At 44.7% G+C, this 27,380-nt stretch overlaps 1 protein-coding gene across 21 annotated transcripts in view; it reads left to right on the forward strand.

The window, feature by feature from the left end:
• The window catches only part of KCNMA1 (potassium calcium-activated channel subfamily M alpha 1), a 704,741-nt gene that overhangs the window by 452,805 nt on the left and 224,556 nt on the right, over positions 1 to 27,380 (forward strand). For all 21 annotated transcript variants that reach the window (XM_059662276.1, XM_059662282.1, XM_059662277.1 and 18 more), the window contains exons 6-7: positions 11,797 to 11,872; positions 25,240 to 25,315. In XM_059662276.1, coding sequence (XP_059518259.1) covers positions 11,797 to 11,872; positions 25,240 to 25,315 — 152 coding nt within the window. The remainder of the gene's footprint in view (positions 1 to 11,796; positions 11,873 to 25,239; positions 25,316 to 27,380) is intronic.

A 27,380-nucleotide genomic window follows, 5' to 3' on the forward strand; every position in this document is an offset into this window, starting at 1 on the left:
AGACTCATTGCACGTGTATGGCATGAATGAATGAATGAATAAATGAATGAGCCACAATCCCAGTTTGAAGGTTTAGTATGTATCAGGCAGGAAGCGGGGCTGGGATCAGGTGGGGGACAAGTCAGGAGGCCCCGATTCACTCTGCTGAGGCTGAGATGCCTGCCAGTGGCTGAGCTGGGCGTGGAAGGTGGGGTCCTGGGGTGGCAGCTGGCTGCAGGCAACACTCCGGGACCCCCCCGTGTGCTGTGTCTGTCTCCGGTCCTGGGTTTGAGCTCTCAGGCTGCAAGATGACCTTGACCTTGTCAGACATCACAATAATAATTTGGAGGGATTGGAAACGACAGAGGTTTATTTGAACCTTTCAGCTTTTTGGATTTAAAGATTAAGGAGTGAAAGGGAATGGAAAACGGCAAATTGGAAAACCCTGGCAGGCTTCCCACCACGGGCTGCGACGTGTTTTGACTTTTGTGGTGTTTCTCAGTCCCCAATCTGGCTTTGTTGGCAGCAATCTCCTGAGTCCTTTCTTCCTGGGATAATGGGGCCCTGAGCAGTGAATGGTTTATCATTCACCTGTGCATCCCTGGGTCTCTGCCAATGCGGCAATTCCGCTTCCCTCTGAGAAGGCCCCGAACCCCTTAGCCTGTCTAGCGCCACTGCTAGGCCTTAGTTCTCAGGATGACGCTAACCCCTACTCAGGCCCCAGGTGCCAAGTTTGACCCTCTGAGGGGACAACTTCTGCTGGCCTCAGTTGCCAAATCTTTGATATGGGCGCAGGGCTCAGAGCCAGAACACCCACAACTCACTCAGTCTTGCCTTTATAACAACAGCAACCCAAAATCGAGAATGTAAATAGAAATTTTAACGGAAGTATAAGAAATTTTAAAAACAAGTGAAAATTAAAGAAATAAAAAAAAATCCTGCCTCTGTAACACACCACTTGTAACATTTTATGCTTTTCTTCTAGTTATTTTATTTTTCACATAGTTATATTTTTTATAGTTTTATCATAGGGAACTTTATATGCAACTTCTTTTTATTTTCACTGTTTCCAATCTGCTATTTTTTATTGTTGTAAAGGACACATCACATACAATCTTCTGTCTTCCCCATTTTTAGGTGCACAGTTCAGTAGTGTCTAGTCACCCTGCTGTGAAGTGGATCTCCAGAGCCCTTTTATCTTGCAAATCTGAAGCTCTTTACCCAGTAAATGACTCCCTTCCCCCCACCTCTCAGCCTGTTAACCGCCATTCTATTCTCTGCATCTTTTCTTTAACTTAACATCATACCCATAGCATGTTCTCATTTTACATTATTTTTCCAACGTGTGTAATATCCCATAAAGAAGATGGACTATATATAAGAAGACCTATTTTTTAGATATTAAGTTGCTTTCTATTTTTCCCGTTTAATGAATAATTTTGCAATAAACATCTTTGTTCCTGCAGCTTTCTTCCCCATATTTTGTTATATTTTCTTAGGCTGTATTCCCAGAAATGGAATTAATTTGATTTATAATGTGGAATCACTTTCAGAAAATGCTGTAGCAATTCACCATTCTACCATCAAATTATAAGACTGTTTCATTGCAGATCATCTCTAGCAAGCAGAACTCAAATACATTGCTAGTTAAGTAGAATAAACACATTGTTACTGTAATTCTGTTTAGTATGCATTTTATTTCAACCAAGTGTAATAATTTCTAATGATTGTTTACTACTTATTTATTTTCCTATTTCATGATGTGTCTGTTCATGATTTTTTTACAATCGTGAACTACTCGTATAATATTTTATGGACACGCTTTTGATATAACAATTTATCCTAACCATATCATACTTGATGAAATTATTTTGCTAGTAGATTATTATCTTCATTACTTTTTTGACATGTAGGATTTTGATTTTTTTATGATGGCTGATCTGATATTTTAAAGTTTTTATGACTCCTTTCACATCTAGAAATTCTTCAGAGGGCAACTAAATATGTAATTACATTTTTTTCAGTTTTTCTATGTTATTTATATTTAATTTTAATTCATCTCAATTTAATTTTAATTATGATGTAAGGTGACTGTTTAAATTGATCCTCATTGTTAATCAATCATTCCATCATTGTACATAATGTTCGTCTTTCTTTTGATTTATGGTATGACTTCTTTATCCTATATTAAATTCTTCTCTGTATAATACAATCGATTTTGCCTATCCTTTTGTGATTTTCTTATTCTCTTGCTTTGCAGTAAATGTGGCCTATATGATTTCTGCGTTTTGGAATTTTATGAAATTTCTTTGTGGCCTATTACATACTCAGTTTCTGTGACCGTTGAATAGCTGTTATTGAAGTTATTAAAAACTAGTGATATTATTTTTCTAATTTTATTTATTTAAATTAAATTTGATTTTTTCCATCACCATTTATCCCCTCTATGCCCTCTTCTACCTCCACACCCCTACCGCCAATCACCACACTGTTGTCCATGTCTATGAATTCTCTCCTTTTCTTTTTTGTTCAATTCCTCCACTAGCCCCCCACCAGAGCTGTTTGCCTACTTGCTCTCTATCAGTGAGTCAGTCTCTATTTTGCTTGGCACTTCCCTTTGTTCATTAAATTCCACATATGAAGAGAAAGACAAGTGCCATAAAGTCTAACATTATTAAACTAGCGTTCCTAGTTTACTGAGCAATATATGTGTCTATCTGTCCATCCATTCAGATAGATATCTATGAATATATCCCCCAGAATTAAATGTTATACAAATATTCTATAGATTTGCTTATTTTCTTTGCTTATTTTCTGGAAAATGAACATTGGAGTCTCACTGTGATGTGACATTGTCAAGTTTTGGTTTTTGCTGCAGTCTTGTCAGATTTTGTTCTATATGTATCTCAAAGGTATATTCTTAGGTGTATACAATTTGTTCACTGTTACATTTTCTTTGTGAAGTGTTCCTTTATCAATATGAAGTATGTCTCTCTTTCTTTGGTACATTTTCACAGTAGCTGCTACTTTATTTGGTATCATTATTGCTTTGTTTGCCTTTTTTTTTTGTTAAGCATTTTCCTGGCACAGATTTTCAGCCTTTCATTTCCAACTTTGCTTTGTGTTTTGCTTTCGGTGTTATCTCTTACAAACAGCGTGCATCTGGAATGCATTATTGCTGTGTTTATATTATCTGAGTGAGAGTCTTTGTCTTTTAATAGATGAATTTAATCCATTCAGTTTTGTTGTGTTTGCTGGGACATTTGGGCTCTTTTTGTTGTTGCAATAGTATTTTCCAATTAATATGGTTTTTTGTTATTGTTTTTCACAGTTCTTACTTTAGTTGGTTGATCTTTTTTTTTTTCATTTTCCCCCTCTGAGATTTGGAATTTATAATTAAAACTACATCCTTTTAATTTTCTGTTAAAATATGTATTAGTATCTCCCTGAAGCAAGACAAGAACTTTTACACATTTTTTATACCTCCACTGCCCTCTCTCCTCCACACCTTTATTTGCCATGTAATATCATCTAGAGATTTTAATTTTAGATCATTGTTACTATTTATTTTTTAAAATATTTTGCTAACACATCAGTTACTTTTCCTCTTTTCCTACTTTGCTTCTTGGATCTCACCTTTTCTGGATTTATTTTTCTTCCACCAGGCTAAGTAAATATTTCCTCGATCAAAGTAATTTCTCCTTCTTTTGTTTTCTTGTGTTCAGTGCATCTGAGAGAATTATGGTAGCACTTGATTCTCATTGCTTTGAGGGTTTTATATCCTCACATTGATGTTCTAAAATGTCACCAGTTAAAATTTAAGAAGGCCCACATCTAGGCATATCTGAGAATGCAAGTTACCCTATTGTTGTAGGAAACTTTCTTCTCGTGTTATTTTCAAATGTTCCTGCTTTCTGTTGCCTTTATTTCCTCCTGCTGGAAGCTCAATTACATAAAGTTGAAAATTCTACACCTTTCTTCCATGTGTCTTAACTTTACTTTTGTACTTTCCATCCTTCTGTTTCTTTGTGAAGAGATCGCTGTTTGATCGTCCAGCCCTCTAGTTTGCATGTAGCTATGTCCATTCTTCCGTTTACTTTGTCTTTTAAAGTTTTGATGTTTAGAATTTTAAATTCTAAAATAAATAGTTGATTTTTGTTGACATATTTTCTCACAAACTCTTCATGTTTTTCAATTAAGTGTTGTTAATTGACAATTAACAATTGTTAATGTTGTATCCTCAAGTGGCACTTTGATAGAATACATGACCGTCTTCAAAGAAAGTTCGACTTTCCTCAAATGTTCGGTGATTTTTGATTTTGCGTGGTTCTCTGCATTGGAGATGTTTCCGTTAGCCGATGTGTGGATGCTGTCCTTGCTTGTCTGAGGAGCTCTGGGGTGTGCCATAGAGCATTTTGGTCCAACAGTTGGTCTTGCAGCTGTGGAGACCACCTCTTTCTTTTAGGAGTTACCAGTTCACTTAGGAATTGCTTTACCCACTAAAATGCCCACGCTAACTGCTATACATTGGGTGGTCTTGTTTGGCACCCCAATCTGTCAGTTATTGTCCCAGGCTCTCACTTTCCAGTGCCAGTCACTCCATGTCATCTTTTGGACATTTATTTTCTTCTTCCTGATGATTTTCTCTCTCTACTACCTCAATCTTGTGGAACTCCTCATCGAAGGTTATTGACCAAGGATATTTTTGATATTCTGTTATTATCATGGGAATATACATATATTTGTATGTGTATATAAATATACATATATATGTATTTTTACTATATATGTTGGATAAACATGAAGTTCAGTTTCTCAGCTCTGTCAAGTGAATTTTTAACAGGGTATCCATATTTTATCTATCGACATATGGTTTTCTCTTATGTGCTGTAGCTGCCTCCTCCATTTTTTTTTAAATTTCTTTTTGTCCGTATGGGATTTTATTGAATTTTTTCCCCTGGAGTATTACTTTAGTGAGGCTCTGGGAGGAGGCAGGTACAAACCATTCTGTTCAATATGCCATGTTGAATCAGAATGCTCTGATCATGACTTTAATCCATTTATTAATTACATGTGTTGCTATTTTATGTAGAATTTTAGCGTCCCTAATCCTAGTGAGATTACAGTTAAAACTTCGGTTCTCGAATCTCTCCCATGTTGAACAGTTTTCTTCTCCACATCTTTTAGGTGGCATACAAAGCAGAGAATTCAGAGTATGAGTCAGTTGACCACTGTTAACATCTCAAGATGTTGTGCTGTGAATATTTTCATGTTGTTTTTGCTGCTTATTTTGAGCTCTTTTGATGATATTACATGGAAAAATTTTAATTTTTTACTGTACATTTTATTTCCTTTTTGTCAAATTTTCATTTACATTTCACGCTCTTTTTGTTTTTAAAGTATTTATAATTAAATAGTACATAAGACATGTACTGTATTTAGTAAGGTTAAAACAGAGAATCATTTGGGGGTCGGGAATGGATTAATTCATTACATTATTTCTAATGGGAAAAAATGATTTGGTTTTCAGACAACCTCCCACAACGAATTAAGTTCGAGAACAGAGGCTCTACTGTATTTTACTTTTGTGTTTTGAGAGTCAGTTTGGGTACCAGGTTTACGTTTACTTTACAACTGTAGTAGCTTTCCATCTATTTTTGTATTATAATAGATAAGTTTGGCATTTCAATAATATGTAAATGTTTTAAAGAATTTAAAGAGAAAGTATATAGGTGCAAAGTCCTTGAGGGGAAGCTATTAATAAATTTTTCAATTTATATTTCAATTATTATTCTATAGTGGTTTTCCTTTATATGTGTATCAACTTTCAAAGTTTACATTTTTTGGAAAGTCATCCCCTCTCACTGAGTTTTTCAGGTTTAAATAATTTAGTTTTTCATTATATAATTGTGCATTACTTCTTTTCTATTTGTTTTTTATTGGATCTCTCAGGATTTTATCTTATTTTGTTTGTTTGCCTTATTGTTGTTATTGTTTACCCCATAAAATGATTTGAAACTTTTTATCAATTATAAACCCTAAAGTAGAAATCATATTTCTCTAGTGTTGTTAAAATGACTTTTTCACTAAAATCTTAAACTGACTGCATTATTTTATAGACTCTCAATATACTATTGATTTCTTCTAATGTACAGTTAGCTAGCATATTTTTTAAATTAATAAAAGTAAAGACCCAGCTTCAGATTACTCAAATGAATACTCAGGGAGAAGGAAATTTGCTGTTTGAGGAGAATATTAAAACTTGGTCCTTTTGGCACAATATTAGCCACAATAAATGGATACATCAGGATGGATTGACAAGCTGGAGGTTATGGAGAAAATAATCAGTAGTTCCCAAGCTTGGCTGCACATTGGCATCATCTGGGCGGGGGGAGCTGTAAAAATTCCGATGCCCAGCTTGCACCCCAAACCTATTGCATCAGAGTATCTGGGGGTGGGAGGCATCAGCACTGTCTTATAGTCCCCAGGTGGTTGCCATGGCAACAAAGTCTGGGGACCCACTGCCCTGCAGCCTTGTGTTTTCATGCGGTCTCTGACCAGCAGTGACGTCCCGGAGCTGGTGAGAAACGCAGAATCTCAGGCCCCTCTGGACCCGCAGAGTCATCATCTGAATGCAGACAAATCCCAGGCGAAGGTCTCTAAAGCAAGGGTAGCAAACTAGGCCCCTCACTCTGCTTGTTGGAGTAACATTTTACCGTAATACAGCCATAGCCTTTCGTTCGCATATCTTTTACAGCGGAGTGGGTAGTTGTGAGACCCCTAAAACATGTACTCTCTGCTCATTTACTGAAAAACTTTGCAAAGCTTTCCGACCTCCTTGGCTCATTAGAATCGCCTCAGAGCTTTCACACCCTGGACCTGGGAGCCCAGGTCTATTGAGTCAGAAGAGGGGAGGCTGACGTGAGGCCAGGTATCAGTAATTCTTAGAGTTGCCCAGGTGATTTAAATGTCCAACCAAGGGTTAGAACCATTGCCCTAAAAGTTCAAAGAGAAAATGTGGATGTATTTTTATAAAAAATCCATTTTTATGTGGGAAGCAGCCATTTTTGAGTACTGAGGAAAAGAAAACAATGATGGAAAGACATATATTTGACCATCAATAAACTTTAGAATTCGAAAAGAAAAATTCACTTAAAGCAAACTTTTAGGCTTAAAAAAACACACACCTGAACAAAATTAAAAGAATGCTGACCTGTGGAAGATGATATATAACATATACTATCCTCATTTTAAAAGAGCTCAAATATATTAATAAGAAAAGATGAATACACAGGTGCACCAGCAAAAGCCACTTTACTTAAAAAATAAGATAAAATGACCTAGTAATTACATGGAAACGTAATTAAATTTATTAACATAGAAGAGCAAAATAAAATAGCAATGAGCCCCTATTTGGGTTGGAGCTTATCAAACAGGGACTCTTACCTAGTATACTCCCTCCATTTTTATTTATTTGTTTGTTTGTTTTTTTGTTTGTTTTTTTACCACAATAGTGAATACAGTGGGATGTGGGCAAAGGGCATTTATATCCTGAGGGAAACGCCAAGCGTTAGGAGAGTGTGGCAGGATGACCACAGTGCCGAAAGTGCTTGAGGACTGACGGTTGGTCAGTGTCTGTGCCAGGGCAGCTGACTACAAGCGTGGGCTTTGTGGAGACAGATTTGGGTTAAAATCTGGTTCTGTTGCTTACAAATTGTGTGCTGGACACTCTAGTCTGTTTAACTATTGTCTTCTTCTTTCCTATGGATTAAATAAGATACAGTTGAAGGTTTGGCATGTGGGGATAAAAATAGTACACTTCAGTCATAATTGATCATCAACATCATCGTTTCACCAATAATTTAAAATAACAATAATGCTATAAACCATGTACGTGTGTGTACGGGTGTTTCTATTTGTCTTGTTGGCTTTTCTGTTTTAGTTACTAGTATATAGATCCATATGATGACATTACCACTTACTGAGTTCTGCCAATGCACCCTCCTGTGTATTGAGAATACTTAGTTTCTGGTATTTCATTTCCAGATTAGTTTCTTTTTTGCTGTTGATCCTCACCCAAGGGACGGGTGACAGAACACTTTCTGGGAGGCAGAGAGAGTGGGCAGGCTGTAGGGTAGCAGCTGCCCGAGGTCCTCGCGAAGCCTCCATGCATTTCCTTGGGTTTGCAAAAGAGCGGGCTTTCTTTCAAACTCTCCAGTCTCCTTCCGGCTTCTCGGGGCCTGTGCTGGTGGTCTCCCCCACCCGGTCTCTTTCCTGGATTTCCTGGGGGCTGGTGTCCTTCTCCACTCCACCCCTCCCCAGACTTTCCCAGGCGAGTGCCCTGCTCCTTCATGGTCGCCATTTGGCTTCTCTTGTGCACGTGCTTTTTAAAAGGAATCCCCCCCCTTTTCCCCCTCCCCCATTCATCCAGCAGAAAGATGCCATTTACCTGCCATCACCCCAACCCCCCAATGGCTGTAAAACTGTCTGTCCTGCCTAGTTGACTAGAGAGAATGTTGTCCTGAAAGGTGCTGGTTACTCGCCAGGGTGGCTGTGAAACTGCTGTTTCCCGACTTTATCAGACTTTGTTTGCTCTCTTCTCTTTCCTTAATCACTAACTGTCGACTCTCACGGGAGGGAGAGCGAGGGGAGAGCTCCAGTTTTGGACACAGTAACCAGGGAAGGTCTCACTGAGATAGTGACACTGCGTAAACACCTGGAGGAGGTGAGGGGGTGCATCGTGCACCCATCTGGTCAAGAGTGTTCAGGCAGAGAGGACAGCATGTGCAAAGGTCCTGAGGCAGGAGAATGCTGCACAGCCAAGGTCACCGAAGAAGACAGCCAGACCAGAGTGAAAGTAGGAGGAGGACAAGGAGGCCAAAAGGAAATGGGGGTGCCTTGCTTTAGGTCCTTGAAGGACTTTGACTTTGTGTGAAATGGGGCATTGAAGGATATCCATTCCACCTTTTCACAGCCCGCTCTAGCTGATACGCTGAGAATAGACCACCAGGGGGCCAGGGCAGAAAGCAGCGAGGGGGCTGTTGTGAACTGTGCCTGAAATACGCACGCTGGAGGCCACCATTTCTCGTGAGAGTCTGGCTTCGGCAAGGATAAAACGAAGACTGATTTTTTAAACCTATGTTGAACTTTGTTAACTCATTTGTGTTCATGAAACCCTGTGCCATGGGTATGACCAGCACAGGCCTTCACATAAGCACAGCCCACTGCTGTTCTGTCCCCAAGATGCTGCTGCTCCCCCGGCCCCTCTGCAGGGACATTGCTCTCGGGTTTCCTCCCTGGGATGACTGTTCTCCTCTCTTACACATTATTCATCTTACTGGTCTCCCTGCTTGCTTTTGTTGGCGAACAGTTTACGTCTAGCAAGAGTACAGGACCATGTGGCTGCTGCAGCCATGTCTTCCGACCCTTATTTTCATATACCTCATCGAAAAGGAAAGCTTTTATTCTCTTTTACTTTAGTGAGTCCCTCTATAGAGTGGCGAGCTACAAACAAACAATATAGGCTGCAAATGCATCACTTAACGATAAGAAGGGAGAAACCCAGTTTGAAGTTTAGGTCATCTGTATTCTATTTTTGTTTCCATGAGTGGAAAAATATATATGCATGCACACACGGGATTTTCAGAATGAAACTGTCAGTGGCTAAGGCATGACTAAAGAGCCTTATGTCCTTGACTGGTTTCAGTGCTGCCAGTCTATCCCTACCCAGTGTTTCTAAATTTATTATTTTATCTCCCAGCAGCACGCGTCAATGGTGCTGTAGTGAGGTCAGTCATTAGGACCAACAGGACAATTTGATAAAAATACACTTTCCAGCCCCTGCGACTCATTCTGACTAAGGAAGGATTGAAAACTTCTTTGAAAATACTTTCGCACAAACAATCTATTTTCTGAGACCTCGGGTATTTGAAAATATCTTTTTGTTACCTTTACTGTTGAACAACGACTGTGTTGGGTGTACCAATCTGGGCCTAAAATTCTGGGTGCTGCCTGAGTGTCATTTAAAGCTGACAGTGCACAATATGATTTGAGTTGCATTAATGGTAACCCTCCCCCCACCTGGACACTTTATTTTTTACTTTATTTTAATGCTTGATATTTACAGGAAACAAAGTCATACTTCACAGCATTGGTTTCTAAGAGCCTGCCACCCATTTTCCCTTTGAGTCATTTTCTTTCATATCTAGAAAGTACGTTCCTATGATGTCCTGGCTGAACCGATGATCTCACCTGTACTTCCCCCTGGAACGCATTTTATTCCCAGGCTGGGTCTCTGTGGTCTTCTCTCCATTGATCTTTTCTTAAGCGTCATGTTGTCCCTCCCTGGCCCCATTGTCCCTGCTTCTGGGATGACGTCTCGGTTTTGTCCTCACATCAAGCTCAGTTCTCAGCAGTTACGCCAGCCTCTCATTAGCGTGGCTCGGCCTCTGCTTCGGAATCCCGAGTCTTTTCATTTCATCAGCACCCTTCTCATCTCTGCACTTTTTTGTTAAAAAAACAACAACCACCAACACCCAATATAAACATCATTTAAAATAGAAGACGATTTTTTTCTGAAAAAATCATTTGTTCGCGAAGGTGAATCCTAGTCAGATGAGAAGTTTTCCCTTTGAGCCATTGGCCTTTTTTCCCTTTTGTGCAGTAGGAACCCTTCCACGCCCTGGGCTTTCAATGAGCTTTTCCTTGGCACCTTATGCCTGACCAAGGAGTGACCTACCTGGGCCAGTGGGGAGCTGTTTAGGGGGAACGTCCGGTCTGTCCGCTTTCTTTGATTCATCCTGGGTGTCTAGCGACTCACTGCCGCTTCTTCCCGTCACTGCGCATTAGATGCCCCCTTACTGCCTCACATAGGGGGCAGAAAACGTCTCCCACTGTCAACAACTTAGCTCGCTTGGCGCTCAGCAGCACACAGCGCTTCAAGGCACTGAATGAAATGCTTTAGGGGAATCTGCAAAAGGAAACCCCCTTAGGAGAGGACGTGACCTTGAACAGTGTCTCAAACCCTTGGCCATCAGTAAGGCAGTTCTTGCATGTAGGCCAAGCATTAAAACCCACCAGGGACTCAGAAAGTTTCTGACTCACAGATCTGCTCTCAGTGGAAATATATATTTACCCTTGGCCAGCAAAACACAACAGTAATTTGAATTTTCTTTCATCCTTGGTTGTATTTCTTTCCCCTGTTTCCTCTCTCTTCTGCCACCTGGAAACACTGGCTCGTTCTCCATCCACGAAAGGTTGCTGATTTAGAAAGGAGGAACGTTTATCTTGACACTTGGTAGGAGTGGCATTACAGACTTTTGAATCCTGAAGTTATGGGGTGTGCGAGCTTAGAAAACAGTCAATGCAGTGGGCAGTACTCTTCATTGTGTCAGGACGGAGACTTTAGAAATCCATCAAAGACATCAGGTTATCAGATTTGTTCCTAATCTGCTCTTAGCATAAGGGTTACGAGGGTTACGCTGAGCTATTCCCAGTCATTTTCAGAGCCAAAATCCGCTCTGGCGACGAGGTAACTTTGAAACACTGCCTCAGGTGGACACGCGAGAGACCTCCTTAAACGGCTCTCCCGCCGGACCCTCCTTCGCAGTGGCTCCAAACAGCTTCCTTTAACGACTCCAATCAGCAGCTGAGATGAAACCAGTGAAGAATCGGGATGAAGGACTATGTCCAAAGTGCGGGCAGTTGAATCTCCTGCCAGGACTTCATCTCCCTTCGCTCCTGATAGGTGTAAATCACACGGTGCGAACATCACCACCCGCTGAAAATAACGCGTCTCTATTTCATTTCTCTTCCCAGGTTTGAGATTTTTACGAGCTCTCAGACTGATCCAGTTTTCAGAAATTTTGCAGTTTCTGAATATCCTTAAGACAAGGTAAGATGTTCTTTCCTCATTCCAGTCCCCAAAGGGGAATTGTAAATATCAGGTGTGTTTCGCTTTCATCACGATAACCTTAAAGTTCCATTATTCACAGAAAGAGTGATGCGCCCCACAGATACGGAGAAAGCCCAGAGTAGGACTTGGGGTGCTCTCTTCAGCAGGGCTAGGGCCTCCATGGTAAAGAGAAGAACAGCTGTGCCTGTGTCCCCAGTTTTGGGACTTTTTGGGTGGCTGGGAAATCAGGAAATGAGCCCAGCATCACGGGGCGAGGGGGCAGCAGGTGAGGGATACATCTGCTCATTGATTCAGAAGTCCTTGCTCCCAGTTCTAAATCACCCCTTTATTACATCACTACACGAGAAATTGAACCTGGCCGTAAAAGCAATAGAAGCAATGCTTTTGGAGAGGCAATCACAAACCTCATATGGCAAACAGAAAATCATTTCATTTCTAAGTACATTTCAGATGTTCATTTTATAGCCAGCGTAGCCCCTGGGGCTGGGGCTGTGAGTGGCCTTTTGGGGAATACCTGAACACTTCCTGCAAATGCACCACGGCTGCTCCTGCTGTGATCTGGAAAACTCCACTGGACCAGGAGGAGAGTCCCCCGAGGTCCCTTTCCCGATGACCTGCGGGTTCCCAGGGCTGGCCTGAACCCAGGGCTGTCTTGATGAATAAACGAATAAAAGAAGTTAGACGTACTCTAATGGAGAGTAAGTGCAGGCCATAAATTTCTCTTAGAGGAAATTACACTTTAAGAAGCTCACCGCTAATGTTCCATTTCCTCTTAACGTGTTTGATGAACGATTAGACACAGGGCCCCTCTGTGATGTGTGATGAACACACCTGCATTTGGGGGGCCTTGGATTTGGCACCGTTTTCTGGGTCTCAACTTCCCCAGTCTGTCACATCCAACAAATGTGCCAGGATACTGGCTTTCTTCTTTGGGCTTGGTGGGTTTTGTTTGTTTATTTTGGTTTAAGTCCACACTGATTTCTCCTCCCTCCATATTCATCTGTGGGAATGCGAAGTCAATCCATTTTCTACCAGCCAAACTAGAGTGAGCATCTAATCTAATGCCTTAGAAGTCTCCCATAGTGTGTCCCACCATCCTACAAGTCATACTCCACACTCCGCCCTCTAGTGGATAGTATGTAATATTACTGACTTAGAGTGAATATTGCCAATCTTCAATACTAGTAGCCCGGTGCACGAAATTCGTGCACATTAAAAGGGAATTAATTTCCCTAACCAGCTTGGCTCAGTGGATAGAGCATCGGCCTGCGGACTCAAGGGTCCTGGGTTGGATTCCAGTCAAGGGCATGTACCTTGGTTGCGGGCATATCCCCAGTAGGGAGTGTGCAGGAGGCAGCTGATCGATGTTTCTCTCTCATCAATGTTTCTAACTCTCTATCGCTCTCCCTTCCTCTTTGTAAAAAAATCAATAAAATATATATTTTTTTTAAAAAGGGAATTAATTAGCGGATATATTTTAATATTGCTATTTGTCCTTTCACTATAATAGAAATGTGAGAGATGAAAGGAAATTAGTAAAATGTATATGAAAATCATATATAAATTTATTAATAAACAGTAACAAAAGGATATAACAACAACAGAGGCATGATATAAAAACGACAAAAACATGATATGAAAACAACCATAACATGATATAAAAACAACAGTGATGCAAATAATGACTGATAAAGTGATTAAAACTATTCTAATATCTCCCTGTACACCACATTAAGAGTGAAAACACTTTCAGAGTGCTTGACTAATTTCCCTTGTGATGAAGTACTTAGAACTTTAACTGTAACATCACATGCTCTTCAAACTCAAGAGAAAGCAACATGTAAATGACCATGTGCAAAAACGGGTTCAGGTAGGAACATGCCTACTCTGTCTAGAGTTTGTCCTTGTGATTTATTAATAGTCATCACAAATGCTGGCATCATGGGAAACCGTCGTTGAATCAATTTAAATGGGAGGCCAGTGTCAGATGGGGACAAATTAATTCTTGGAATCAGAACAGCCTCTCCCTCTGAAGATCCTATTAATACTTCAGCATCGATAATGTTAGATCGTAATCTTTTGATAATAAATCTGGTACCATTACAAAGACCCCTTTACTATTAAGCTTTCTCAATAGCATGATGATTGCACCCACTTTCAATTTTAATTTATGACACGGCATTCCCAAAGGAGTAATACTATTCAGAAATCCGATGGGGAAATTTTCCTTTGTTTCTTTGTTATGGGGTGGGGCCACAACATCAGTAACAAAGAAACAGAATTAAAACTTTATTGTGGGAAGCCGCTACAGTGTTTTGGACAGGTTCAAGCCTTGGACTGATGAGAGGACACAGTCCTCTCATTGCCATGTGCAAGTCCCAGCTTGGAGGGCAGGGCCTTCCCAGCACAATTATAGCCAACAGCTGTAGTTGTAAGCTTGAACCCATGGTCCGAACACGTGGCCCCACGTGCCTGAGTGATGTAGGCTTGATAGAGTTCAGGTGCATGTAGTTGAGTAGGATTGAAACCCAGGAGAATGTTTGTAAACATCTTGGTGACGCCCTTACTTTGCCTCTTAGCATCTGCTATAAAATAAAGGCATGACTGTGGGCGTGGTCAATGTCTCCCAGAGAAGCAGTGTCCCACCAAGACCCGGCTTTCATTCTCTTGTCTGTCTTTTCTAAGCCTTTCAGCCGCCCCACTCAGGTTCACCCTGTGCTGGCGCGGCACACTTGAGAAAGATCTGCCTCCAAGCTCCCAGGGCGGGTTCCTGCCTCAAACCCCGCCCTTACAGGAAACAGCGCTGGGAAACAGCTTGGGGGAGGGCGCAGCCGTTGCCAAGACAACCCCTGTAGGACCGACTTCCTTCCACTTGGTCGCTGGCTGTTTGTCCATATGTGATGAACACCACCCATGGTTTTTATATAAGTAGATTCCTCAGAGGAATAATAACCCTGATTTCCACCTTCTTCTGGCTCTTGTATGCAATGGACACTAATGACTCTTGAAATTAAAAGTATGCACATCTCCAGCAGTCCCCCCTGCGCACCTACACTGGGCTTGCTCCACTGGACTGCCTTTTAGGGAGAATCGGTGCTGATCCCAGGGGTTGTATGTGGAGACAGCTGTTTCTCCTGGAGGGGACAGTGTGAGGTGGAGCCACCCACACCCTCTAACATGGCACAGTGTCTCCTCTCCTCCTTTCACAACTACCTCATCCATTTAGCAGTTTTAACCCTCTGACACCAGCACTTTGAGATGGTGTCAGGACCCCGAGCGATACCGTGGGGAGAGTTGTGTTCTCACCATCCTTGTATTAGCGGCTCCTTTTCTGGATGTGGAGGACTGATGAGCCATCTGCCCAGGGACCCCTCCCCCCATTTCCCAGCCCTAGGGCACAGTCCTTTTGGCTGTAGGCCACGGGGTTGGTGTCTCTGTTGAACCTTCAGCTGATAACCCTCCCGTGTGGGCGGTCCATTCTCCCGGTGCCCAGGGAGAGAGTGAGACAGCTGGCTGGGGAGAGGTGACTGTAGGTCAGGACAGAGCGGCCCCAGGCCGGGGTTATGAGGTGGCAGGCTGCTGGGGGGTTGGCTTCCCTGAACCCAAAGCACGTTTCCCAGAACTGCACCCCCCACTGAATGAAACCCCTTCTGTCAGGAATGTGTGTCATCACAACCCCACAGCTTGGATTGTCCCAGTTCCTGTTGCTTCGGTCACGGGCAGGTGACAGAGTCACTTCAAGCCCGAGTGAGAATGGGGTGAGGATGGCATCCTGGGGTCAGAGAGCTCAGTAGGGAGGGAGAGCCGGCTCTGCCTCTGGCAGTGTGGTGGATGCGGAGGGTAGGTAAGCTGGGCTGAGCATGAGTGTGGGGCAGTCAAGCATCTTTTCAAGACAAAAGCCTGTCTAGGTAAGCCTCGCAGAAAGCCAGGTGCCATTTTGGGGCCACTGGAGAAGGGGCGGTGAGAGGGAGGGGTGAGAAAGAGGGGGCTGTGAGAGGGAGGGATGAGAGGTGGGGAGGGACTGGCTTCCAGCCAGGAAGCTGCAGAAAGCACGCAGGTGGGAGAACATGGCCCTTGGGGTGACTTGGAGGGATTCCTGCTCCCGGATTTTGGGGTTCTGTGGTGGAAACAAGGAAAGCAGAGAATAGGGGGGCAGCCAGGCCAGATCACCAGGCACTGGCTAAAACTTTGCATCATCGTTAGAACTCTGGGGACTTAGAATGACCCTCTGGGCCTATCTATTCTCTGGGTGCCCGGCTGACCTGGCTCCTTGCTTCTGTGCACCCCACGCACAGATCTCCCACAGAAGGGACGCCTTGGTGTTTGTAGGGCTGTGGGCATTTTTTAGTGACACCTTCTGTACTCTGCTGCTTTCACGGGGACCGTCCAGGAGGGTGGAGGCCCATAATCACCTTTAGGGGGATTTTATCTGTCTTTCTCTGGTGGGAAATCCCTGCCAGCCTGCGGCATTAGGCAGGGATGGGGACTTTGCAAGTGTGATTTGAAGTGATGATTTGAAATTGCAGTTTCATTTTCTGTTCTTTGGGTGCTGTGCTTGGCCCAGAACTGGAAGAAACAGGGCAGAGAATTAATGTGGGGGTGGAGGGGAGAGAGAGAGAGAGAGAGAGAGAGAGAGAGAGAGAGAGAGAGAGGATTATGTGGGTAGCAGAAGGAAACCAGAGTGAACAGGATGGGAGACAAAGAACAGATGAAAGAAGAGATCAGTAATGTGACAGCGTCAGGGCCCTTCCCCAAACTGCCTGCCTACAGGGGAACCCAACATGCCCGGAACTGAAGGGCCTATTGGGGGCACCGGGAGTCTCCGTGTCTCTGTAGGACCGGTGAGAGGGTACTGACTCTGCGGTGAGAACTCAGTAAGCAGCTCTGGGTGGGGCTGCCCCCCGCACCTCAGTTAGTGCAGTAGATACTGACCATTAGCACACGGATCACATTACAAATAATGATTTTCTCCAGAGGAGACCCAAGAGAAAATCCAGACAAATTGTTAGACTAACAGATGGAGCAAGGTTCAAAGTCCCCAAATCAATTGCATCCTGTACACCAACAGCAAACGTTTATACAATGCAAAATCAAAACAGAACTGTGTTAAGTATCATAAGTAAATTTATCATGCTGTAGACTTGATGGGGAAAATTATTTATTAAAAAACCCAGATGCCTCATATCTGTTACTTGTTGCCCAGTGATGAGTGACCTTAAAACTCGGTGGCTCAGAATAATGATCACTTTTTAAAGATTTCTGAAGATGCTCTGGTCAGCTGGGTGGGTCCAGTCTAGGCGGGCATTATTGGTGGATGGCTGTGGTCAGCCGAGGGCCTAGCCTTGCAAATGAAAGTCAGGATTTCAAGGCCTTGATCATGTACTCAAAGTAAAAAGGCCTTGGTTCTGGGTGGTCAAGTCCTCTCCTGGGCACTCCAGCCGCCCTCCCCACAGCCAGGAGCAGTGCTCGGAGCTCAGCTGGGGCGGGGGAAGGGAGAGGTGGAAGGAAGCATGGGAGAACAGCGACGCTTTAGTGCTTAAAAGTATCCATTACACTTGAGACACAGCACGTTATTTAATATTCACACACTCACCACAAACTCCACACCCTGTGACATAGGTATTGGCAGATGAGGAAAGTGCAACCCAGCCCATTTCAGGAACTTCCCGTGGGACAGCATGTAGATGTGGGGGGGCAGGGGGCGGGCTGGACAGGGAAGCTAGTCCACTACATGTAAGGAACTGTCTAAGGACAGAGGACACTGGCCCTGACTGAAAATGCCATCTGCCTGCGGACTGAAAGGTCCCAGATTCGATTCTGGTCAAGGGCACATGCCCTGGTTGTAGGCTGGATCCCCAGTAGGGGGCCTCCCGGAGGCAGCTGATCCGTGGTTCTCTCTCATCATTGATGTTTCTATCTCTCTTTCTCCCTCTCCCTTCCTCTCTGGAATCAATAAAAATATGTTGATTTTTTTTTTAAAAAAAGGATAGAACACACACACATACACCATGGGTTGGCTAGCAATTAAAGTTTTTTTTTGAGAGGGAGGGAAGGGGGAGGGCAAGAGAGAGAGAGAGAGAGAGAGAGAGAGAGAGAGAGAGAGAGAGAGAGATTAATTCACTTATTTAGGCATTCATTGGTTTCTTGTATGTGACCTGACTGGGGATCAAACCTGCAACTTTGGAGTATCAGGATGATGCTCTAACCAACTGAGCTACCTGACCAGGGCTCACCTAGCAACTTTTAAAAGAAGGAAAACTGCCTGTTTTCTCTAAGTAATATATGCTTGTTGTAAATATCTCAACAATATAGAAAAGCATAAAGGATAAAGTAAAATTTTCCAATACCACCGATGGTTGAGGTAACATTGCTAATATTCTACTACATTGCTTTTCTTTTGCACATGGCATTCCATGATATACATGTACCACCTTTTACCTCAAAACACATCAGGGGGCTATTTTGAGAACTGAAAGCACTGTACTACATATACAACCTTGGAAATAGCTCCAAAGTTAAGTCTTTAAAATAGAGCATCCCATAGGGTCTCTAAGGGTTGTACAGGAAGAGGCCAAATAGCAAATGTCATGGATTCGACTCAGAGGGCAGGGAGTGGTTGAATGGTCCTCAGCAGAAGAATGTGATCAGAGTTATGTTTTGGGAAGATCCACTATTGCTCCAAATACATAAAGCAGCAGTTCTCAACCTGTGGGTCGCGGCCCCTTTGGGGGTCGAACGACCCTTTCACAGGGGCCGCCTAAGACCATCGGAAAACACATATATAATTACATATTGTTTTGTGATTAATCACTATGCTTTAATTACGTTCAATTTGTAACAATGAAAATACATCCTGCATATCAGATATTTACATTACGATTCATAACAGTAGCAAAGTTACAGTTATGCAGTAGCAACAAAAATAATTTTTTGGTTAGGGGTCACCACAACATGAGGAACTGTATTAAAGGGTCGCGGCATTAGGAAGGTTGAGAACCACTGACATAAAGAGAGGGTTTGAAGCATCAAAGACCACAGAGGATGAGACCAGTCTGGGAGCAGTTGTCCAGGCAAGAGTGTTAGGGAATGGCCTTAGGCAGTGGGAGTTGGCAGAGCAGAGGAGGGAGCTGGAGATGCTGAAGGGGTAGAAGGACAGACTTGATTTCGCATCATTCCGTGTTCAGAACCTTCACCTGAGTGGTGCTGTCCAGGGGACTTTTCAGGGGCGGTATCTTACATCTGCCCAGCAAAGGTCACAATAAGACAAAATAAGGGCATTGGTGCCCTCAGCCAGAAATAGAGAGGGAGATAGTGGAGGGGCAGAACAGGGACAAATATGTACTTTTTTATGGAGACTGGATGGCATTTTCAGTGTTAATCCAAACACATCTTGTTACATACACTGACGGCAAAGAGGACAAGATACACTGATCACAAGAACAGGAAGATCCGTGCCTGCCCTTGATGATTTGCTGCATCCCCCCCCCCCGCCCCCCCCCCCCCCCACACACGTGAAGTTGTCTAATTGCTCCTGAGAACTGCAGAGACCCAGAAAGGATCGTGGAAAACCCAGAGACCAATTTTCCTCAGATGAGTCAGGTTCTCATAATAAGATCTCAATCCATTCCTCCCTTGGGGCATGGAAGTGGGCTGGGACCTGAATAGTGCCAACTGTTCTAACCTTTGGGAACTCCATGTTTGGTTCAGAGCCCTGGGCTTGGCCATGAAGTCTGTGACTACGTCCAGTGGCCCCTTTGGCCATGCAGGGCACACAGCCCCATCTCTGCTATCACCCTCCCACCCCCCTTCCAAGGAGCCCTGTGCAACCCAGTGAGGTTCCGGTTTCAGAGGATGGAGAACGTCACCAAGAGTTAACCTTGTGTCTTTCACACAGAGCTATCTAGATGATTGCTGGTCATGGAGTTTAACTTGGGAAACAAACACCTAAGACCAGGGATTTGTAATGATGCTGATACTAAAAGGAATCAGATTTCAGGGCTGAATACGGACTCTCTTAGCAACAATGATTAAATGTTCTATGTACAGCAAGAGCCCCCTGAAGCACTATCGATATTGCAGTGACTAATCATTTAAAGATTGATCATTGCCGTATTTAGATGGGTTTTTTCCCAAAGCACCAAGAGGATCAGAGACTCCAAGAGTTTAATATCTATCTCAAGAGGCTCTACACCAGTGGTTCTCAACCTTCTGGCCCTTTAAATACAGTTCCTCATGTTGTGACCCAACCATAAAATTATTTTCGTTGCTACTTCATAACTGTCATGTTGCTACTGTTATGAATCGTAATGTAAATATCTGATATGCAGGATGGTCTTAGGCGACCCCTGTGAAAGGGTCGTTCGACCGCCAAAGGGGTCGTGACCCACAGGTTGAGAACTGCTGCTCTACACGGTTGTTGGTGGGACACTGCTTTGCTCAGGCACTGAGGGTCTGGGAGTCTGTACATGCATCAACTTGGTACTTAGTTATGCTCTGAGAAAATGGACTATACCCGCTTACCTGAGGTCTCTCTCTTTGCCCCTGGCTACCTGTTCATGGGTTTCTCACTCTCCACCGTCAGAGTGCACTCTACAGGGCTCACCAGGCAGAGGCGGGAGGGTTCTGTCTGGTTTGGCTTCCCATTGAGAAGCGGACAGTGTGCTCAGCACACTGATTGCGGGGTTGCCTCCCCTGCTGTGGCTCACTGGGTGGGTGCCTTTTATCCGTTTGCCTTATTTCCACTTGGCAGATATCTGGGTGGGGTGGCAGTTCTTCCAGAGAGAAGCCTCTGCAAGGCCAGTGAGGAAGCTGCCGGCTGCTCTGGGGAACAACGGGCAGGAGCTGCAGTATCTGCCAGTTCTAGGGAGAGGCTTAGACGGGAGGTTTTACACATTGTGAGGGCCAGGGTCTTCCTTCACAGCTACGGCAGCTACTTAGAGGTGAGGTGTGACCTGTGGTAGTTAGTGTCTGGAAAAGGGGATGGAGGCCAGGATTTGGCAGATCTGTGCTAGATTCATAGCAGAGCGTCCAGATTAACTGGTTAGCACACTAGTAGGTGGTATGGATCCACCCTCTTTCCACAGATGGACAGTCCCAGACCTGACCTATAGACCCGATCAATGTTGGGTTTTCCAAGAGCATGTTGGACATCTATTGTAGGCACATGGCTTTTAGCTGCACATGACAGAGTCCACCTCGCACTAGCCTTGGCTGACTGTGGGTCCAAGAGGGAACTGAGCATGTCCGATTCAGGGGTTCAGTTGCTCTTGTCAGGGTTCTGTCTCTATCCCTTGTCTTTTGGATTTCATTCCAAGGCAGGTTTTTTCCAGGGCAGGTGGCCCGCTAGAGCACGCCCACGTCTCAGGAGAAAGATTCTTTCCCGCTTCTAATAGTCTCTACCTCATCGCTCTTAGAGCTGGGAGTTCCTCCATTGGTCATCCTGGCTCAGGCCACTCAAGTGGAGGGACAGGTGGGGGCCTTTGATTGACACCCAGCCCATCCACAGGGCTTCCCTAGAAGAAGAGATGTGGGGTAGGCAAAGCGGTCCACCGGAACTCTCTGCACTGCCCTTCCATGTTGCTCTGGTCAGGCAGGCCTGGGTTTGAATACTGACCCCACCACCTACTCCCATGTTTCCCCAGGAAGCTGCTTACTCGCCAAGCCTCAGTTTCCTTACCTGGGTTGTGGGAACAGTGATAGCACCTGCATCAAAGGGAAACTCTGTATAGATGGAAAACTCTGAAGAAAATGAAGAACTCAGTACAGTGCCTAGAACATAATAATGTCGCAATAAAAGTTGGCCATTATTGTAGGCCATTATTGTAATCCGGCATGCTAGAAATGACCAAGAAAGATAAAGATAGAGTGGGCTTTGTTGTTTCTCTAGTCTGGTTTTGAACCATAAGGAAGTTGTTGTACACACTTCAAAAGATCATTCTTGCCCACAAAAGTGAAAATATCTGCTCATTCTTTTCCTGAACTGTCAGAACCAACTCTAGAAAACTAAGATCATGATCCTCTGCTCAGTTATGTAAAAGGGAAGAGATTGAGGGAAAAGGAAAGCTGGACACTGGCATCATGCCCATCCTGGCACCGACCTCCAGGGCGGGCTCCTCCTGCAGCCCTGGCTACCCCGTGGGCCACAGCCCCATCAACATTCCTCCACGTGGGGCCCCAGGAGAGATGTGGTCACTAGGATTTTCCTCTCCATTCTTTTCCGTGACAGGTGTAGAAGTTAATCAATATGTTGAGACAGACTTCCCCTTGGGGCAGGACTCTCCCACCCTTTTTCATCTCCTATGCTCAGAGTGTGGGTGAAGCCCAGTTTTGTCAGCAATCTGGGAGGCTTTCTAATGTGACTGGTGCTCTGTAGTGTGTGGCCAAGCGGGCAGGCCCTGCAGACATGCAGCCTGGGTCCAGATTCCAACTCTGCTGCTTGCTGTGTGAGCCTGGGTCAGTTTCTTGACCTCTGGATGACCTCGTATAGTCATTATGAAGATTAGATGAGTTAATATATGTGAAGCACTTAGTATGGTGGGGTGCTTAATAAAAAAGTGTTAGCCGTTTCTATTACGATGATCTTAAACACTTAGAATTTAAATGTTGGTTCCCCTTGAGAGAGAGAGAGAGTAGGGAAGAGGCAGAGATCAATCAGGAATGATGGGTGAACCACCCTGGGGGTTGTGTTGGACCAGTAGGGGGGACTTGAAGAGATAAAAATAGAGTTCTTTCCTACAGGGTGCTGTTAGGTATCAGAGTCAAATAGCCGCCCACAATCACATTGCAAAAGATGTCTAAGCCAGTGGGATCAATGACCAAGTGGCTGCGTGGTAAGAGCCAAGAGGAGGAGCCACTTTGCATGCAGAGGGAGATGGATTGAACCAGGTTTTGAAGAAAAGACTTGGGTAGAGGGAAGGACGTTCCTGCCAAGTAATAAACAGAGGCATCGTGAGCAGGAAGGGATAGTGTGAAAGAAGAGCCTAGAGCAGGGGTGGGCAAACTTTTTGACTCGAGGGCCACAATGGGTTCTTAAACTGGACCGGACGGCCGGAACAAAAGCATGGATGGAGTGTTTGTGTGAACTAATATAAATTCAAAGTAAACATCATTACATAAAAGGGTACGGTCTTTTTTCTTTTTATTTTTATTCATTTCAAACGGGCCGTAGTTTGCCCACGGCTGGCCTAGAGCCTCAGATGGTGCTGGGAATGGGAGGACAGAGGTGGGGCACAGCATTTCACTCAGCAGGGAGCCTGTGGGCAGGAAGTGACCTGCTGGCAGCAGCATTCAGGGAGCTCTTTGCCAGTGGGAGTGGACAGGATGACCCTTACTCTTAGTGGGATAGAGATGGCAGAGGAAGAGACCATTTCACTCAGTACATATTCATAGAAGTCATACTGTGCACCAGGGACTCACTGCTTCTGGAACCCAGACAGACAAGGCTCCTCTCAGGGAGCTTAAAATGTAGTGAGTTCCAGTTGACCCACTCAGGGAACATGGGTGAGTGCTGACATTATCTATATAATAAAAGCGTAGTATGCAAATTGTCCCCTCAACCGGAAGTTCGTCTGGGAGTTTAACCAGGGGTTAGGGTCGGCCAGGGGAAGGGAGGGAGGCCCCAGCCAGCAGCCGCTAGGAACCCAATCAGTGCACCAATTTCGTGCACTGGGCCTTTAGTTAGATATCAGGTTGTTGGGGAGCAGGATACTCTTATGGTCTCAGAGTCTCAGGGCATAGATTGCAGATGAATTACAAAGGACACCTTTTCTGGAGAGACTTGATGTTCCCATGGTAACCAAGTGACTACACCTGTGTGACTGAGTTGGGATTTCCTGATGTGATGCCACTGGAGGCAGATACTCTAACAGGATCTAATCATGGGGAACCAATCAGACAAATCCATAATTTGGGGTGTTCTATAAGACAGCTGAGCTGGTGCACAGAGATTAAATGTCAGGAAAAACAAACAAAAAAGGAAGTATAGGTGAAAGGAGGATAGAGCAGGGATTAGCAAATTATATAGCCCATAGCAGCCCATGCCTGCTTTGTAAATAAAGTTTTATTGGCACCTGTCCACCTCCATTCCTTTCCATGTGTCTCAGGCTGCTCTAATCCTACAGTGCAGCTTTGAGGAGTTGTAACGGGGACTCTATGACCCACAATGCCCAAGATATTTACTGCCTGACCCTTTACAGAAACTTTCTTGACCCCTGGATTAAAGCAACATATTAACCAAACACAACGCATGAACCTTGGTAGTTCCTGGATCAGGGTGACAAAAATGCAAAGATCAATACATGGGGAAACTTAAACAGGGAGTGCGTGTTCCAGGACCTTACTGAATTCCTGTTAACTCTCTGAGGCACAGCTGTTCTATTGGGATTGTGCTGCACAATGTCTGTCTTGGCTGTTGAATGCTGAAGTACTTAGGGGGTTGAATCATGATGTCTACAGTCTACTTGCAAGTGGTTCAGTCAAAAAAAGAAAGAGAGAGAGAGAGAGAGAGAGAGAGAGAGAGAGAGAGAGAGAGAGAGAGAGAGAAGAAAGAAAAGCAAATGAGGTGACAAAATATTAATTAGTCAGTCTAGGTCAGTGGTCAGCAAACCGTGGCTCGAGAGCCACATGCGGCTCTTTGGCCCCTTGAGTGTGGCTCTTCCACAAAATACCACGTGCGGGCGTGCACATACAGGGAACACTGTGGAGTGAAAGAAGATGTAGTGTTGAGGATTGAGAAAGATATGTTGAGATGGTTTGGACATATAGAGAGGATGAACGAAAGGAGATAGACGAAACAAGTATACAAGACGAGTGTGGATGGGAGAGTTGGAAGGGGTCGACCTCAGCGAACGTACCTCAATCAGATTGAAGACGTTTTTAGCAAAGGCCAGTTTAGGAGTACCCTAATTAAGTTAATAACAATGTACCTAACTGTATAGTTTAAGTTTAAAAAATTTGGTTCTCAAAAGAAATTTCAATCGTTGTACTGTTGATATTTGGCTCTGTTGACTAATGAGTTTGCCGACCACTGGGCTAGGTGAGAGGCATATAAGGTTCGTTATACTGTTCTTCCATTATTCCTGTAGATTGAAAGACTTTCAAAATAAAAGTTAATAATAATAATAAAAACCTTGAGCACAACTGGAGGGTTTACTTAGGGGCACCTTTCAGTAGCCCTGATGTGACCTTCCTACAGGCTCTGGCCTGGTCCACTTACGCCACCTTCGGGGCATTCCCCGGGGAGTGAGAGAAGCGCTGGGAGCCAGAGCCGAGCTTCCTGTCCGCTGAAGAGGCAGCCCCAGCAGGGACTTGTGATGTAACCCGGGCTTTTGCTTGTTGTCTCCGCACAGTAATTCCATCAAGCTGGTGAATCTGCTCTCCATATTTATCAGCACGTGGCTCACCGCAGCCGGGTTCATCCATTTGGTAAGTAGCCTCTCGGATGCCTTAGCTCTGGCTTTCCTGGCCAAGCCTCTGAGTCATTTTAGTACCTGCATTGCTTCTCACTGTGGAGAAACTTAAGCCCAGCTGTCCAGCGTAAGAAAAGAAGAAGCAACTGCACCGTTGCCTGGGTTTCCAACCCTTTCCCCCAAACTGGTTCCAGTGGTGAGTAAAGTTTGCACTAGAATCCTGCGTTTTCCAGCTCCCAGGTTGTGCCCTGGGACTTCGGTTCATTTTCACTCTGTCTGCAATATCCCCAATGAGCCACAAGATGGCAATGCTCCCTCAGCAAACGCCTGAAAATATCTTGGGGACATGGTTGGAAGTTTGCCCCACATCTTTGTAAACAACACATTCAGATCCCTCAATTTCTTTTCACTTCCCCCTTACAAAAAGCCACCTTTGGTTCTCTTGCCTGATGACTTGTCAAGTTATTCTGTATCTCAAAAAAAAAAAAGTTAATTCTTATAAATGAGCGATTCTTTAAAAGCCTTGTACTAAAGTGAAGCTGTTCTCACCCCCTCAGGGAAGACTTCTGCTTTTAGGGAACACAGCTATTGTAGGGAGCCTGTTTGAGACCAACACAAACTGTTACCCCTGAAAGAACCTTATCTGACTCTGAAGCTTTGAGTAGGGGTGCCCCTCCGTAGCGGAGCCCCTCTCTGCCTCAGGGGTGGAAGCTGGCATTTAGCTGCTTATCATTGGGACTTACCTGATTTTCACCCCGTGGAGCACAGCCCAGTGGAAGCCAAGCTCTCATTCAGTCACTAGATCTGAAGGTTCCCCACCTACTTTTTTATGCTGATGGGATTCTTGGCTGAAATCACCCTTCGATGATCACCCTAATTCTGCCAAGTGCTTGCATCGCAGATAGGGATGGGTTAGTCATTTTCAATAGCCAGTGACCTCACCTTCCTGCTGAGAGGAGCACCAGGACCTTCCATAGAAAGGGCACGCTGAGGATGGGCGATGTGTGAGCTGAGGACGGGTGATGTGTGGACCAGGCAGGTCTGGGAGCTTTCTGGAGAGGCAGAGATGGAGGTCTGGGGTCTGTGGACCTGTGGGCCTGGGGCCTGCCCTTGCACTGGCCACACTGAGAGATCACAGGCACTGGTCCGGGAGTCCCAGCCGCCGTCTCTCCCACTCTCCTGAAAGTATCTACAGTGCCTCTCCTGCCTGCCTCACGGCTTTGTTGGCAGATCAGATGTGATGAGAGGCCTGAAAGTGTTTGTGACATTTAAAGCAGAGACGGGCACACTGCAGCCTGGGCCACAGGTCTGCAAACCTGACCCGCTCCCTCAGTTTCAGTGTTACCTCTGGCCGGTTTCACCCACCAATACAGAGCTGAGGTGTCCCCACAGAAATCAGACACTGCATGGCCCGCAAAGCTAAAAGCACTTACTCTCTGGCTCTTTACAGAAAATGTTTGCTAGCCCTGGGCCTAAAGAGTCGTGCAAAAGCAAACTGTTCTCATGGGCCCCCTTCCGTGCTCCCGGGAACCGCCTGTGGTTCGCAGGGTGGAGCCATTGCTGAGGATCTGCAAAGCAGGGAGCCGAGCCAGACCCCAGGAGATGCTGCTGGGGGTTTGGGCGTGAGATCTGGAGGAGCCAGGCCCATGGCGGGGTGATGAAAGGAGGAACCCTCTGCGGGAGGCCCTAGATTTTCTTTGGGAGCCTGTGAGGGGGGCGCTGGGAGACCGAGCAGGAACTCGCTGAGAAAGGGCAGGGCAGGACTCTCTGGCCCCTTCCTTGATGGGAATGTCATAAAGTGAGGCCAGAGCAAGGCCTTAACATGCAGCTGGTGTCAGAGCTTTAACAATGTGAAGGGAAAACGGACTGGGGTCATTTACTTCCAATGCATGATTGTGCTCCTACCACTCCCTGCTACCTGCTCAGTCGTCCCTCACAGAACCCAGCCCAGACGGCCAACACTGAGGTTGAGGGGCCACCCCTCCAAAACATCCTGCTGGAGCTTCTGTGCTCCTGGCTAATTATATATATCCTAGAGGCCCGGTGCATGAAATCTGTACACTCAGGGCAGGGGGGTGGTC

This window comes from Myotis daubentonii, chromosome 13, assembly GCF_963259705.1.
Source record: "Myotis daubentonii chromosome 13, mMyoDau2.1, whole genome shotgun sequence".
Taxonomy (NCBI): domain Eukaryota; kingdom Metazoa; phylum Chordata; class Mammalia; order Chiroptera; family Vespertilionidae; genus Myotis; species Myotis daubentonii.